This window comes from Cryptosporidium parvum, chromosome 8, assembly GCF_000165345.1.
Source record: "Cryptosporidium parvum Iowa II chromosome 8, whole genome shotgun sequence".
Taxonomy (NCBI): Eukaryota; Apicomplexa; class Conoidasida; order Eucoccidiorida; family Cryptosporidiidae; genus Cryptosporidium; species Cryptosporidium parvum.
This window is the reverse complement of record NC_006987.1, coordinates 269966-287203: the sequence shown is the minus strand read 5'-3', so window position 1 is coordinate 287203 and position 17238 is coordinate 269966. Positions and strand designations below refer to the sequence as shown.

General features: G+C 26.9%; 7 protein-coding genes across 7 annotated transcripts; 2 read left to right on the top strand and 5 right to left on the bottom strand.

The window, feature by feature from the left end:
• Positions 1–264: 264 nt before the first annotated feature.
• Positions 265–2361, bottom strand: cgd8_1050 (hypothetical protein; the record flags this gene model as incomplete). The annotated part of the gene is made up of 1 exon (XM_627012.1): positions 265–2361. The coding sequence occupies one exon, from the start codon at positions 2359–2361 to the stop codon at positions 265–267; it is 2097 nt and encodes a 698-aa protein (XP_627012.1).
• Positions 2362–4343: 1982 nt separating this feature from the next.
• On the top strand, positions 4344–5142 carry cgd8_1040 (hypothetical protein; the record flags this gene model as incomplete). Its single annotated transcript, XM_001388386.1, has 2 exons — positions 4344–4452; positions 4601–5142. The coding sequence occupies 2 exons, from the start codon at positions 4344–4346 to the stop codon at positions 5140–5142; spliced, it is 651 nt and encodes a 216-aa protein (XP_001388423.1).
• Positions 5143–5289: 147 nt separating this feature from the next.
• cgd8_1030 (glycyl-tRNA synthetase) lies at positions 5290–7260 on the bottom strand (the record flags this gene model as incomplete). Its single annotated transcript, XM_627011.1, has 1 exon — positions 5290–7260. One exon carries the CDS (start codon positions 7258–7260, stop codon positions 5290–5292), a length of 1971 nt encoding a protein of 656 aa, XP_627011.1.
• A 372-nt stretch (positions 7261–7632) lies between these two features.
• Positions 7633–9009, bottom strand: cgd8_1020 (hypothetical protein; the record flags this gene model as incomplete). The annotated part of the gene is made up of 1 exon (XM_627010.1): positions 7633–9009. One exon carries the CDS (start codon positions 9007–9009, stop codon positions 7633–7635), a length of 1377 nt encoding a protein of 458 aa, XP_627010.1.
• Positions 9010–9079: 70 nt separating this feature from the next.
• On the top strand, positions 9080–9532 carry cgd8_1010 (hypothetical protein; the record flags this gene model as incomplete). Its single annotated transcript, XM_627009.1, has 1 exon — positions 9080–9532. The coding sequence occupies one exon, from the start codon at positions 9080–9082 to the stop codon at positions 9530–9532; it is 453 nt and encodes a 150-aa protein (XP_627009.1).
• A 1168-nt stretch (positions 9533–10700) lies between these two features.
• On the bottom strand, positions 10701–11870 carry cgd8_1000 (hypothetical protein; the record flags this gene model as incomplete). The annotated part of the gene is made up of 1 exon (XM_627008.1): positions 10701–11870. The coding sequence occupies one exon, from the start codon at positions 11868–11870 to the stop codon at positions 10701–10703; it is 1170 nt and encodes a 389-aa protein (XP_627008.1).
• An 86-nt stretch (positions 11871–11956) lies between these two features.
• On the bottom strand, positions 11957–15868 carry cgd8_990 (hypothetical protein; the record flags this gene model as incomplete). Its single annotated transcript, XM_627007.1, has 1 exon — positions 11957–15868. The coding sequence occupies one exon, from the start codon at positions 15866–15868 to the stop codon at positions 11957–11959; it is 3912 nt and encodes a 1303-aa protein (XP_627007.1).
• Between the last annotated feature and the right edge of the window lie 1370 nt (positions 15869–17238).

Below are 17238 nucleotides of genomic sequence, written 5' to 3'. Positions count from 1 at the left end.
TTATTATGTTGGAATACAAAGAAAAATAGTTATACAAATGAATAAGGGTTCTATATATCAATCTTTTAAAGAGAAAATACAATAAGTTATTAGTTAAATATTTACTTATTTTAATGGACTATGGAATATACATGGGTATAATAATATTTAATCAATGAAAAAGATGTGTTAATATTTATTTTGATTTTATACATTCAAATGAAAATATAAAAAATACTACAATGTGTGAGATGGAATGAATATCTCGGAAGAAATAGATTTTATTTATTTACCATTATTATTACTATTATTATTATTATTCATGTTTCCATCGCCAACTATTTGCATTAAGTAGTTAATGGAATTAAATATCTGGGAATTTCTTCGGCTATTCGTGTTTACGAGAAGATCGTCACAGAATGACTGAATTCTGGGGTTGTACTTATGCAAATTATAAAAATCAAAATTATTTGGAGGCGGATATTTAGATGAATGAGTAAAATTAGGCTTGGAATTGTTATATATATTGGAATGATTTATATTATTATTATTTGAATATCCATTTCTATTATTAGAATTTGGAAAATTATTGCTTGGGATACGTATATAACTTGGCATTGAGAATGAATCTCCTCCATGATCAATTTCCAATATTGGCTTATTACAAAATACCAGCTCATTTCTCATATAAGCGTGTTTACGAGTAAATGGAGTTTCAAAATCAACATGATCAAATACTTGGTTATATAACAAATCATTCCATATACAATTATTGCTAGATTCGAGAATAATTTTCTTTTCTGAACATCTAGAAATTTCGGATAATAAAGGATTATAATTATTCTCACGTAATAATCGAGAATTATTATTAATCTCATTTTGAATATTTTCAGTATTACTAGCCATACTTTTAGAATGATTTAATCTGTTCATTTGAGAAGCTTGATTTACATACTCAATCTGACTAAAAGAATCCTCAATTCTAGGCTCCATACCCAAACTCGATTCTGCTTCTAAATATGATTGAAACTTATAATTATTAGCATTGCTAATATTATTAGTTACGTCTAAAAGAACTGACTTATTCAGATTAAAATTATTATTCCCCACATTTTGGAAGTTATTGGCTTTTCTAAAATCGTTGCATAATGATTTTTCGTTTATTATAAAATCCATCGGTGGTAGCTTCAAGTTATATGAGGATCCTGAAGTTCTGGAATCTATTCCCCCTAGTTTTGATACCTTGGAAATGTCACTCAATTCATTTGTCCTTTTTGGAGAAATTAAACAATCTTTATCTTTTTTTTGAATAGTATTTGCAGATTCTCCTTGAGAATTAGAAATCAAAGAACTCAAGGACGAAACAATACTTTGTATGAGCTCGCCAGTGATTTTCAGATTATCAGTATTTTCTGTATTCATTGCAAGACTATTACTAGAATTTTTTTCTGAAATTATCTGATTCAAACCTTGAATGATGTCATCAGAGTTTACTGGTGTTCCGCTTAAAGTCCTCTTTGCAGAAGCCGCAACTGAAAGAGAATAGGCCAGAGCCAAAGCTGCTGTAGTTGGATGTACTCCAGGGAGCTTTGAACCAAGGATTTGTGTTGCAGCATTATTGTTAATAATTGCTCCATTGCTCATGACGGTATTAGCATTATTTATATTTGCTGTATTCGTTGCCATTCTACCTCTACTAACTGCATTTGCTTGTTCTCCATTCTTCAGTTTCTGAATAGAAGCTATAACTTGAAGAACGGCCGAAAGAAGAACTGAATTATTAATCTGATTAGACTGAATCGTACTATTCGATGCTCCCGAAATATTTGTCAAACCATTAGATTCCACTAAGTCTTTCCTGGACCCCAAAAAATTTGAGTTATTTGATTTTTCATTTTCCCTATTTTGAAAACTTTCACCTAAAGATGATATATTTGAGATATTTCTTCTCTTTGGATCTCTTCCAGAAGGAGTTTGAAAATTTGTGTTTGGACTTAAATTTGAGTGATAACAACTATCATATCTAGATAGACTACCCATCATAGATGAGGGAGCTGTTGTTCTTTCAACACTATTAACCAAAGAAGAAGATTGTGATCCAAACATATTATTTGTAACATCTCCATGATTTAAATCTCTATTTTCTTTTCCAAAAGAGGCCATATATTCAATATTTGACATTTCTTTTCCTTTGGAACACCTTTTAGGAGTTAAGCTAATAATTTGAGCTGAACTGATTGAATCATTGGATTGTCTATCAATGGAATCAGTAGTTTCTAATGTTGGAAGCTCCACTCCTAATTCATTTGAATGCATAACTATTTTCACATCTTCGTCACATTTTAACTCTTTTGTTCGTTCATTCTTTGAATTAAACTTCATTTTCTCTAATTCTAAAAATTTCTTAAATGTAAAATATTAAAAATTAAAATAAACGACACTTTTGATTATAATTCCCAACCTGAAATTAACCTGAATCTGAACCTGTTACCTTTTATTATTTCTGTTATGTTTAAAAACACCCTAATTATCAATTACACTCCCTTATATGTATCTTAATAACTTTATTTGGATTTCCTTTTAATAATGAGTTTCATATAGGTTTAACTTTTGCTTTAACCCTGTTTCTAAATATACCTGATTTATATAACTATTAAACCCTTAAAATTGATCCAAAATTACCTTGGCCTTACTAAAATATATTGAGCACCATTAAATTTTGTGCTTGACAATAAAAAACAAAACAAATCTTTAAATTCACACACTTTATTACCTGTTTACATATGAAAAATAACCTTAGTTCACGTATATTCCCCTTTTTATACCGATCTTTATACCATATTATTTGCCATAAAATACACTTTAATATTTTATCTTAATCACAATTTCTTTCCTACTTTGTATTTATTACTCAAGTATCAACTTTTTTGAAATAAAACCAATAAGAAAAAATATTGCAATTAAATAGCAATAAAATAATATTTATTTATAGGTATATTATTGTTATTATAAATAATAATAATATTATTAATAAATGATATTGATGTTAAGATCATTAAAATAAAATCCAATGCATCATATAATATCCTTCCACATCCACCCTCTATTCAATCCAATTCCCAAGTATCATAATTTTGTGTGTTTGCCGCCAAAACGGAATTTTGGTATCTTGATATAATTAAGTGAATTTTTGCTTAGTAAAATGATTAATAATTTAATTTAAATACTTTTACCAATTAAATAATATGAATTCGTGATTTGTTAATTTAATAAATACTTGTTTTGAATATTAATAGAAAACTTTTTACTTAATTTTTTTTAAATCTTCTTTTCACATATCATTCCCATTTCCTCCTCTTTATTCACAATAATAAAGTTTCTCACTTATATATTCCATTGATATTCTTCCATTTCCTACAAAATATATTTCAATCTCTTAATTTCTGTAAAGAATATTATTAATATTATTATTATTATTATTATATATATATATATATATATATATATATTTTACCCACACGTACAAACATTTATCAAACTAAAATTATATGCCGGTGCTTTTTATTTGCAGACTTTGACAATTAATGCATGCGTCCACATGAAAATTATTATTAATAATTAATGCATGTGGATAATTATGAAATAATGCCGGTATCAGCTAAAGTGCGTTTGTGGGGGCTTTTTTTTTTTTTTTTTAAATAAAGTTGATAGATATCAAAAATAAATGGTAAAATGATCAAAAATGTTAAATAGAATATAATTTCTCAAAACTGTTTTTATATGCAACTCTGAATTTTTTCTGAAATTGTTAAATCTTGTTAAAAATTTTTATTTCCATTCTTACATAACTTGTCATAAAATTATTTTATAATAAATTTCTTTGATCTGTTGGCGCTACTCGGCGCCAAAAACTGATTTTGTGAGTCTAAATGTAAAAAATAAACACAAAATTAAATAAGGAAATTGTAAAGAAAGGAGAAAGAGATTAAAAAAAAAAAAAGAGGAAATTAAAAAAAAGAGGAATATCTGTGGGGATTTTTATGAATTAAAGTATTTTGAAAAAGGAAGTTCAGTATTGCATTGGCTTCTCTTAAATTCTTTTTTCAATATATTCTAGGTAAGTTTGAAAAAGGCGTAGAAATTTGTCTTTAATTCCGAAATTTGCCACAAATTAATTTTTTTTATCTTAGTGTGAAGTTAAAATTGATAATCTGAAAAGTCATTTATCAAATTAATTAATAATTTCTTTCAAACTTGATATTTGGATTTTTCTTTCACCATTTAATTAATAATATATATGAAGTGGAGCTTGGCTTGAATTTTGATACATTTTGATTACTATTTAAAAAAAAAAAAGAAGGAAAATGTCAAGACAAGAAAAAGAACAATATGATTACTTATTTAAGTTTATAGTAATTGGAGATGCTGGAGCAGGAAAATCATGTTTACTTCACCAATTTATAGAAAATAAATGTAAGTTTGTCTTCTAAAAAGAACCTCTTTCCCTCTATTCTTCTTCTAATCGAGAATTTGAATCATTAAGAGGTATCTATTGTATTTTCATTCATTATAAGAAACTATTAACTTTTATTTTTTCCCCCAAATTGAATTCAAATATTAGTCAAGAAAGGATCATCACATACAATTGGAGTTGAATTTGGATCAAAGATTATTACTGCAGGAGGTAAAAGAATTAAACTCCAAATTTGGGATACTGCAGGACAAGAAAGATACCGTTCGGTAACAAGATCTTATTATAGAGGAGCTGCTGGAGCACTTATTGTTTATGATATAACAAACAGAGAATCATATAACCATCTAGTCAATTGGCTTGCAGATGCAAGAACATTAGCCAGAGTGGATATATCCATTATTGGGGTTGGAAATAAATTAGATCTTAAAGATAAAAGACAAGTTACATTTCTAGAAGCAAGTAGATGTGCTCAGGAAAATGATATACTATTTCTAGAAACAAGTGCATTAACTGGTGAAGGAGTAGAAGAAGTCTTTGTGAAAGTAACAAGACTTATTCTAAGTAAGATTGAAGATGGAACTATTGATCCAAGTACAATGACATCTTCTGGAGTTCAGGCTCCATCTAGAGCACAACTTACTTCATCCAGTAAAGATGATGAAACTAGGAGTTCTGGGAGATGTTGTTAAAATGATTAAAGGAAAATCTGCTTGGAGAGATAGATCAATAAATAAGTAAATAGACTTTATTTTAAATCATTTATAATAACAATTTTCTTTTATTTATCCCTTTAAAATTTACATATTTTTTTCAATAACAAGTATCCAAAATTATCTCTATTCATTTGATTGTTGAGTGAATAATGGATAATTCTCTAAAACATTTTCCCAAGTAATTTGTTGATTAATAATCTTTGAAATTACAGATGGAACTTCTGATGATGATATTCTAACTTGTTTCATTGAATCTCTCTCTCTTAATGTTACAGTATCATCTTTTACACTTTGAAAATCTATAGTAATACCAAAAGGAATACCAATTTCATCAGTTCTTGCATATCTTCTTCCAATTGAAGCAGATGATGTATCTACTTTGCATGAAATACCATGATTAATAAAACTTTTATGTAAAAGATTTATCAAATCATTAAAAATTGCATTAGAACTTATAGGTAATATTGAACATTTTACTGGAGCAATTAAAGCTGGTAAAGATAAATAACTTCTCTGCATTTCGTTATCAGGTGAATTATTTGTATTTTTATTACCAGTACTCTGATCTTGAATTTCAGATAAATCCTCTCTAATTTTAAAACTATGTTCCAATAAACAATATATTATTCTTCCAATTCCAAATGAAGGTTCAATAACACCAGGAGTAAATTGCTCTTCTGTTACTTTCTTTGTCTGGAATTCAAATTTGGCCATTTCTGATGATATCTCCCATTGATATTCTTTTCCATTTTCGCATGATTTATATTTTAAAAGAGCCTTATTAGATTGATTGAGCTTTTCCTGGAAACTAATATCTCCTTTATTTGCAATCTCTTGTAATGCTTCTGTTACTAATGATGCCTCCTGTTTAAATGTTTTTCCTATTAATGGTTTATTTAATGTTAATACTAAAACTGTCTTGAATTGAGGCTCATCATACTTTTCAGATGCAAATAAATCAGTTTTTGTTGCTTTTGAATGTTGTAATAAGTCATAACATGATCTATCAGCATGACCAGCACATTCAATCCAACCATATGATGTCAATACTTCAGCATCCCAGCAATCGCTTGCATAATGTGCCATTTCAGTACTTAAATGTTGTCTAAATCTTATTCCATCTGGATTAATACCAATAGAAATAAGAAAATCATAAGTTCTAGATAAGAAATAAGCTAAAGTTTCATTATTAATAATCTTTTCTTCACCATGTACTGCTTCTTTTAATGTAATATTTCTCTCAATTTCACCATTATTAAGTTGAGTCTTACTTGAATATAATGGAAGACATTTTAAGGCAACATCATCAAATTTAGGATGATCCTTTCTATCAGGATGTATAAAATGTTCAATTTCTGCCATCTGGAATTCTCTAACTCTTAAAAGTCCATTTCTAGGAGCAATTTCATTTCTAAATCCCAAACCAATTTGAGCTACTGAAAATGGTAGTTTTTTTCCATTATATTCATATAATCTTTTAAAATTCACAAAAATTCCTTGTGCGGTTTCAGGTCTCATAAAACCAACACTATCATTCTTTCCTTCAACCTCTTTAGGGCCAATTTTTGTTCTGAACATTAAATTGAATGGATATGGTTCTGACCATTCTCCACCACTTGGTGGCTTAATTTGGTACTTATTTAAACTTTCTTTTATCTCATCAATACTCATTGAACCTGCCTTAATTCCCAAAGTTTCTAATTCATTCTTCTCTTCCTCTGACTTTGGGGGATTTGAAGATTTTTCCTTTAATCTATTTTCAACATACTCTTCTAAAACTTTATCAGCTCTATAATATTCATTAGTTTTTATATCTGTTATCATTGAATCAGTAAATCTATCAACATGACCCGATGCCTTTAAAGGGTTATATGGAGTTAAACAAGTTGCACTAATCTCCAACATATCTTCAGCTAATACAAAATGTCTTCTCCAGAAACTCTCAACTTCTGACTTTAATGCACATCCTGGAGGACCATAGTCAAATAGTCCTGCTACTCCTCCATATATTTCAAAAGATGGAGCTATAAAAAACCTTCTCTTTAAAAGATTCTCAAGTGCTTCTCTTCTTTCTATAAGTGTTTTCCGATTCATTCTTTAATTTAAATGTACTTATTCAAATTAATAATGTTTGATATTATTATATTAATCTCAGTCAATGATTGAATTCTTTAATTATCCTTCAATCCCTTATTTTTATAAACTATAATAAATATCTCCAAAAAATAACAAAAAGGTAATGAAGAAAATAATCTCCCACTTTAAGTTTATTTTTTCCTTTCAATTTTTAATAAATTGATTTTTGTTTTCGTGATCAAGTTTTAATTATTCCTGTATAATATAAATATTAATATAACACGTAATTTATTAGGCTAAAATATTGACAATAAATTTGCCAGAAGTTACCGCCTTTTTCTTAAATAGTACCCATAAAATATATAAATTAATACAATACCAGCTTTATTCTTAACTTTCTTCATTAAATGAGCTAGTTTTTGTAATCTTAATATTACCCCCAGGTGTACTTTGAGTGAGTTTGATTTCATTATATGTTGCAAGAACTAATAGATGATAGAAAAAAACTGCAGCAGTACATTTTGTAGCAGTTTTTTCTGGTAATAATTCACTTAAGTAAATTGACATTTCTTCTTCATTATCATCAGATTCAACATTTCTATTGTCTTTTTTCTTATTGAAAGTTCCAGAATTTTCTTCCTCTCTATTATGGCTACCTATATTTTCTTTGTTTGAAGTATTATTGTCCATTAAGTAGCCATTTTCTTCATTAATCTTTCTAATTTCTCTAATTTCTTTCATTCTAGTTGCAATGAATTTCTGAACAGTATAAGTCTTCAAATTATAAGTTCCACTACTTGTAGTGATTCCACTTTTGCTCCAATTAGATGATTTAATTTCCTCCATACAAAATATATCACTAATACTGGTTGCAATAGAATTTGTTCTGTATTGTTTATCGTAGCTATTACCTACTATTGATCCACTAAGCCTTCCAGATCTCACAATTCTTTGTAATTCAGAATTAGACGAATCTCTTCGGATACCCATTAAGTTTTTTTCAAACTGGAAAGGAGAACTATTGTATGATAATACTGACCCAGTTTCTAACATGGTTGATAACCTAACTCCATCATTGGAACCTCGTCTACTATCTGAGAAAATCATAGACTCTCTTCCACTTTGTAATCTTGCTCCACCTGAAGAATTTGCACCATCTCCATAATAATTAACTGAGCTTTCAATAGTATCACGGCCATTTCTAAAACGATTACTTGGAGATCCAACAAAACCATTATCCAAATTAAAATGGTCAAATCCCAAATCAACGTTACTATACTCAACTCCTGTATCATATTCACCTCTATGTTTTTCTATTGCTTCATACATGTCTAAATTACTACCATTTTGGTTTGATACTGAGATTCTCTTGGATTTTTTCATACTACGTATTGCAAGGCTTTGGAACTTTATTAGAAATTGACTTTTCTCATTTTTTTGGGTTTCTGTTTGCCACCACTTATATGAGTCCCAACCTCTTAATCTTTCATCCATACCAGCAATTATTTCATCATTAAATACCAACATTTCAAGCTGATTCTTATTAATAGAGCTAATTCCTTTAAACTTTAAATCAACATCAAGATGACTTAAACATCTAGATCTTTTTCTATTTTCTCCTCTATTTTGAGCTTCACAAACTATCTCAGTAGTCTCCTCCATAAACTGATTTTCTTTATCTCGATCCGATAATTTGCTTCTTTCAGCATTTAACTTTTTTCTTTCTAATTGTTCAAGTAATTCTTCACTTTCTTCTCCCTGAAACATAAAATCCTCATTATTTATTGAAGACCATAGTACTATCTGGCTTTCTCCTCTTCTATCTGATGAATTTTTTATGCTATTTTTTCCTCCACTATTTCCACTTTCATCTTCATTTTCTTCATTATTACTCTCCTCTAGACTTACGAAATCCTGCTCAACTCCAAAATCTCTTGACAAGTTGGATTTATTTCTATTAATTTCAGGAAGAGTAATATCCTCAATCCTTCCAATATTTGAACTATTTCCATTACCTTTGAAAAGAATATTTTCAAAATTCAATTCATCAATACTTTTGTTTGCTAAGTCCAAAACAAAATTCTCAGCATCCAATGACAAAACCAATTCACCATTTCGATCATTATTACTGCTATTACTCAAATTATCGCCATTCAAACTAAGTGATGAATTTATTGAAATTAACTCAGTCAATAAAGAATTCTTCTTTTCTCCTCTATTCCTCCTAACTAATGTGTTACAATTATTTTTATTTTCTGTCTCATTTCTTCCTTCCCTAAACTATTTTTAGTAATGATTTGTTAATAATGATGATCAAAAAAAAATTTGTAATTATTTTTAGACTTACCCTCAAATATAAATTATCCAAATCTGATTCTGAATGAGATAAAATAACGATTTAGTATTAAACTTTCTTATAAGAATCATCCCCAAATTGGAATTAAAGGCCAAACTTACCCAAATATATCCATTGCTTATCATAAATGAGCATCAATCCTCTCAACAGTGTAGCTGAAACTCTTAAAGAATAACTCATATTATTCGCCAAAGTAACAAAATCTGCCACTTCTGACTTTACGACTACTTCCTGAATTATCTTCTTGTTAAAAGGTTTTTTGTTTATTCCATATGTTCCTGCAATCCACAATCTACCTGCACTAGCTAAATTTATTAAAAAGAAACAGAAAAATAGTTAATCACTTTATTCTAAAATTTTTTTCCTTCAATGATATATTTCCAATAAGCAGAAATTTTATTTTCTACTATAATCTCCTCTTTTTATTATTTGAAACTTACTCTCAAACTTTAATATTCTTGATTCCATTTTTAACCTTTTGAATAATTAATTCTGTCTATCTTTAATATGTTTGTTTATATTGTTAAAACTTGATTTTTTTTCCTCCTATGTATAATATACATTTTCTTTTTGTCAGGCTTGGATGTCATAATGCAAATACATGCACATGCATGCATTTGCATTGCATGCATTTGTCCACTTGCAAATATTATGAGTGGGTTGGAAATTTTAGCAATATATATTAAGAATAAAAAATTCAAAATTTTGAGTAAATATTTGAATTTGATACTAATTTTCAATAATTCTTTTAAATATCTCCATAGTTGAAAACTTTAATACTTGAGAAATAAAAAAGTTACTTATAAAACTCTCTTTACTTTCAAAGTATTTGAATTTGTATTTAAAACCACAGATAAAGCATCCAGATCCTCTATTATTTCTACAATTTGAGGTATTTTTAAGAATATTTCCATTTCTTGAATTTGCATGTTCTCTTACTAATGTTATATTATAGTCTTGAATATTTTCATTTTCTTGGTTTTTAAGGATTTCTTGTATTAATTTAATAATTACTCCGTTATTTTCTGCATTGTTTTTTTCATCTTAATCAGAAAGAAAAAGTTAATCAAATATTTTAAAACACGCTCTATATATATTTCAATTATTCAGAAATTAACTTACCTTGAATATAACTAGAAGATGAGTTAGAGCGAGCCATTATTGTTTCTTGTACAATTTTTAAAAGAATCTCTGTCAAGCTAATTAAATATTCTCCAATATTGTCATTCTCATCATTATAAATAATTGCGGAAGTTTGTAATGATTTATAAATCTTTCCAAGTTTATTTATGAATGTTAGATTGATCAAATCAGAAATATTAAGCCACCAAGGAGTAGTCTTCAATATAAAAACCAAATATGAAAATAATACAGAATAATGAAATATCATACATGGAGAAAGATTTAAATTTTCAACTGGATTCTTGTCAAAGTTTAAAACATCACAAACAAACTCCTTTACAAGGAATTTTTGAATATACAAATTATGTACAAGGCTCAAAGACTGAATTTGGTCATATGATAAATATATTGACGATAATATAATTCCCATATATCCATGACTTACTGATGATGCTTTATTATTTGTATTTAAAATCCCTGAAATGCTTTGTAGAAAAATATCTTTAATTAAGTTACTTTTTGATATTGCTCTACTATTTACATGATTTAGACGTAGCAATGCCACAATAATAGAAACATTGGTTATTAATTTAATATCTTCTATGTTATGATTGAAGCCAAAATTAAGACAATAGTTACATAGATTGAAACTCGTTGTATTGTTATCTATAAGCGAATTATCATATTCATCAGACGAAAAGCGAGAATTTAATCCACATTTTGAGCTTTTTTCAGCATGAAATAACAATGTTGGATGAGCTAAAATAGAATCAATAAGACTCTCTAATCTTCCATTAGTTCTGAATATTTTGATTTTACTTGATAACATGGAAAGTAGTAATATGGAGATACCCATTAAACAACTTGATTTGTCCGCATCCAAATTGTTACCTTTTCTTCTGCAAATAATGATATAGTTTAATATCTTCTCTATTAAAGAAACAGTAGAGTCACTTTGAACTAAATTGATTAGTGATTGCCTTATCTTGAGTTTAAATATTTCTCCTTTTTCACCTCCTGATCCGATATCCATACTTTGAGAAAGGATGTTATCTCTAATTCCTAATTCCAAAACCAAACTTGAAAACGTTTCTAAATAGGCAGATACATAAAACTTGTCAAAGTTGTTCATATTGAAAATTTCATTCATCCTGAAGGTAAAAAATAATTAAAAAAAGTATATACAAATATAAAGATATATTCGTCTATTTGATTAAATTAGTATATTTAAAAAACTTACCACTTTGTTAATTCATCCATCAGATTTACTAGAATAAATAATAAACTTGAAGTTTTTCTGTTTGAACTTTTTCCAAAGTTATCAAGACTTGTAAAAGTTTTAATTCCAAATACTTGTGAGGACGGATTCGATTTATTTAATTCTTGAAAGTTTGACTCTCTCCAGCTTGGCTTAAAGAAAACTGAAATGAATTTTAAAGTTAAATGGCCAATAATTGCCTTAAATCTGAAATCAAATTCATCACTATTAATATTTAAAAATAGTTTTAAAGGTAAAGTAACTTCTTCAATAGTAAGTATATCAGCAAAATTAAGTTGATCGTTTCTTTCGATATAACTTTGAATTGAAAAGATGAACAAATTCAAGTTCATACTTAGCTTTTGAATGAAATCCTCAAGTTCATATTCAGTACAAGTGTTGGGTTTTATAGAGCTAAGATTTAGTAATTGTTTGATCTGAAACTTAATAAATGATACATTTTGCAATATAGATTTCTCTAAAATAGGGGAAATTGAGAAATCAACCAATCCAAAGTAAAAAGAAGATATTGAAAAAGGTCTAGAACTGACCTGATATCTTGAATAATCGATATTTCGATCATAGATCCATTTAAAGATTTGCTCTTCAATTTTTTTCTGTTCTTGATAGTTTCCTATTTCTCCTCTTGATTGAATAAGATTATGTAATGAATTTGAAAAAAGTTCAATTTTGTCAAAATTTTTTGAATGCCAAAGTAGCCATTCTCTACGTCTTAAATTTGAATTAACTAATATGGAAATAATCTTAGCAACAATTTTGTCTTTTTGGAAGGAATAATCTTGAAATAAATCAATATTCTTTTTACCATTTCTACTGGTATTATCCAAAAGTATGGATGAATAATAAAGAAGTACTCTAGTTGGGATATTTCTTGTATTGGAAAGATTTCCAAAAGCAGATGATTTTCCATAATTATTAATCTTTTGAGCAATATCTTCAGAAATATTACATATTCCTGGATATTCAAGATCCTGAATTTCTTCTCGATTAATATTTTTTAAAATGAATAGAATAACTTGATCTGGAAAATAGCCATAACAAAATGTTAAAAGAGAAATTACAATAGAAATTGTATCGTTTGAAGCAGAGTCGTCTAGTAGCAAGGAAGCTTTAATCCTTTCTTTGGTTAAATACTTTAATCTGCTACTAATCTCATTTTCATTCATAATTGGATGTAATAATTGTTTAGAAATGTGAATTATCCATCTTATTAAAATGTTAGTTTTAATTCCATAAATTTCTTGATCGCCAATATTAGGATTTTTAATCCATTGGAATATTAGCTGAGCTCCAACCTTATTATTAATTAATAGCTTAATTTTGCTATCTGCCTTTTGCAGAATTTGGTCATTTACTTCATCCAAATCTTCAAGATTATCTTGAATTCTCTTATCAATTTGAAGTACTATAGAAAAAATATTAAATACTAAATTTGCTTGAGGATCTTTATTTTTAGTTAAAGAATCTTTTACCTCGTATTCACTTGTTAAGTTTGTATCAAAAATATGCTGAATTAAGTATAGTTGGGACAAACAAACTATATTCCGTTCCTTATTTTTTAATTCTCGGGTATAAAATTCAAATAACTTATCAGTAGAATCTAAGAATTGAATAACTTTAACACCTTTAAAACCGAATAACTTTTCTGTAATTTGGAGGATATTTGAAAAATATTCTAGTAGCAGATCCCTACTGTAAACTGTACCATTAAGTTTCCATAACTTTTTGATATCCACTTGATAAAAGCTTCCATTAAAATGTTCACCTTCTAATTTAGAGTTTCTTTTACCCTTGCTATACAAACATTTACACATCCTTTCTGTTAGAGAGATTAATTTGTTAACAACTTCTACTTGAACCTGATTTATAGTATCAATCTGATTAATTAATCCTTTTTGAATTTGATTCACTTCTTCATTATTTTGATTACTTTCCTCACTAAATTTTGTAGAAATACTTAATAGTGCATGCTCCAATGGTTGATCCATATTAGCAGCTTTCATTACTAAATCCATACTTGATGAACCATACAAAGGAACTGGTGGCTTACTTTTTAATACAGATTCCTCATTCGAAAAACCGTATAAAATAAATTCCATAAACCAACTTATTGCAAATATCTGTCTAGGACATGATTGAATAGCAACCCCATCTGAAATATTATTTATTCCCTGAATTATTTTATATAATACCTCCTCAATCTGCTGCTCATTATCGATTATATATTTGTAACTTTGGTCATAAAATGATAAACTCTTTGCATTTCCACTCTTTCTTCTTATAAAATTTAATCCAAATTTTCTTAAATAATCATCAAAAAGTTCTAAAAAAATATCCAACAAATACTGGCCATGTTTTATTACAAAAATCTGGTGAAAACATAATTTTCCACATGATTTATTTTGTTCTATACCGGTATTATTGTCACATTTTGACCCGCCTTGCTTGCATGCATTTACACGTAATTTATTTTTATCCACATCATTAAAAGTTATTAATTTTTTTTTTGGTGGAATTTCTTCAATTCTTTTGAAAGTTACTCTTTTGGATTTCATATTTAAAGGTTTCATATTAAAAATAAAATCTTCCGATTTATCTTCATTTATTAATTCTATATTTGCGGAATTTTTTTCCAATAAATTGTTTTTATTATTATCATTATCTTTTTGATTTATATTAAGGTCTGAAAGCTCTTCATCAGCTTCTGATTTCTCTTCCTCATAATTACAGCACTTTTCTTGTGTGAATACTTGCAAAATACAATCTAAAGCTAAGTTATCTAATTCAACTTCTATACTATTTCTTAGTAATTCTATTATCCATTCAATTATTTTATGAACAACTTCAAAACACTCTCCTTCCATAATCCATCTGTTTTTTTTGCAGTTATTATCTATATTTGAATCTACTTCATCATCTTCTAAATCTATCTTTTCTTTATCAGAATTCCAAAATAATTCCATTTTATTTTTATATAGCATAAAACCTTTAAAAAATTGAATCAATTTCTTCATTAATCTATTATCATCTTCTTCCCTATTTCTCAATAATCCAAACATATTAATTCCATCAACAACTTTCTTTTCTTCCAATTCATTTATTTCCATAAAATCCTTTCTTCCATAACTTATGTGATTATTATTCATGTTCATAATGCTACTTCCAATACTACTATTGCTTATATTCATCCTCAAACTCCTTTCACCATGCTCTCCCATCTCCTCTAATATATTATTTTCATTCATAGAATTATTAATTAAAAAATTACCCATCTTGGGAATAGAACCTCCCTGCTGCATGTATTCCAAGTCACTCATTGAAAATTCTGTATCTTGAAATTTATCAATATCCAAGTTTCTGGATGAATGATAATTATTGCTTTTAGAGTATTTACTTGATCTTGCTAGAATTATTGCCATCTTTTCTATTCCGACTAAAATGTTCAAAGATAACTCTTCTTTACTATTATTACTTTTTATATCCAATCTATTACTGTTATCTATTAATAAATTTCCAAATTGATTTGGATAGTTATTTAATATATGTAAATAAAACTCTAAAATATATTCAAAATAAATCTTCTTATCCGTAACTTCACATAATAATCTTGATAAATGTAGTCCTTTATCAATCAATAAATTATTTATTACTTTCTCAGGATTGCATTCTATTAATTTAACTATTATAGGAATTAAATATTGAATATTCTCTATGTCCATTCTCAAAATCATCTTTCCAAAGCTTGATAGATTTTTTGTATCTTCCACTATTCTATCTATTAAACTATTCGAGTATATTGAAAGTCTATCATCAAATAGTATATATATTAATTTTGCCATTGATCTCATTCTTATATTCAAATTATTCATCTAAAATTATTTGTTAAATTAATTATATTAAATCAATATTTATAATAAAATATTTATTACAATTTACTTACACTTTTAATTATTATATTTAATATATTTTCATTTAATTTTTGTCTTTGTTTATTTTCTGATATTGAAAAATGTTTGTTTAATAATGTTAACTTCAAATTTATAAGATTATTAAGTAACATTTCATCCTAATTATTAAATTTATCATTTAAATTATATTATTTTTATTATTTCATTAATAATTTTTTAAATATACTTCAAAAACTTACGTCAACTTTATTAATTTCTTCAATAATGAAATTACTTTCATTTCCCAAAATCTCACTTATAATAAATCTTACAACTCCTTTACCTCTCTCACATTTTATCATCTGAATTTTTTTTTTTTTTTTTTTAATGAAAATGAATTTTATTAATCTATTTTAACTTACCAACATCAAATCTTCACAAATCTGTGATAAATATGTACTTGATTTTTGGTTATTTTTAAACATATCAATAATACACTATATATCAATTTATTTTATTAATAATATAATATTTAATTTTATTAATTTCACCTTTTAACTTACCTTAATACAAAGTCTTTTACCATTTTTATCAACCAAAGTTGAAGTATTCTTATGAAATAAATGAGTCCCATTTTGTACCCAAAGTGAAATTGGAATGTTAAAAACTGTCAAAAGATCTTTATACTGAAAATCACTTTGCATTATAATGTATAATATTCTTCCGTCCTTTTTTTTTCTCCCCTATATATTTTGGTACTAAATTTAATACCACCCTTATCACAAGTAAGTATTGCTTGAAATTTGTAGATTTTATTTGGAGCCAAATTATTCAATACAAACCCGGAAGTCAGAAAATTATACTAACAAATTGGTAACAGTAATATTATTAGCAATAATAGAAAATCTTATTCAGCTAATTATTCAAGCAATCTGTATTTAACATTATATTTCAAAATAATATCATTCAGAAAATTCCCTCCAAAAAAAGAAAAATTCTATTTTGACTTAAATTCGAGACTTAAAGACAATTAAATCTATTAATTAACATTTCCTGAAAATCTACACAAATAAATTATATAGCAATAAAAATAGTAAATTAGATAATTAAAATGATAATAGTTTTTTTTTGAATACGAAAGGATGGATAAAAAAAATATTATAGTGAAAATAGTTACTTCTTATGTTTTCATAATTTTTTTTCTTTCCCATATACAATTTCTTTATCCAATTCCTTCCATTATAAACTTACATTTTCACAAATTCCTCTTCTGTTAAAAATGTTAACCTATTTGCATCAGGAATATCTGAAATACTCAAGAGTTCTTGGAAACCATCCTCCTAAAATATAGA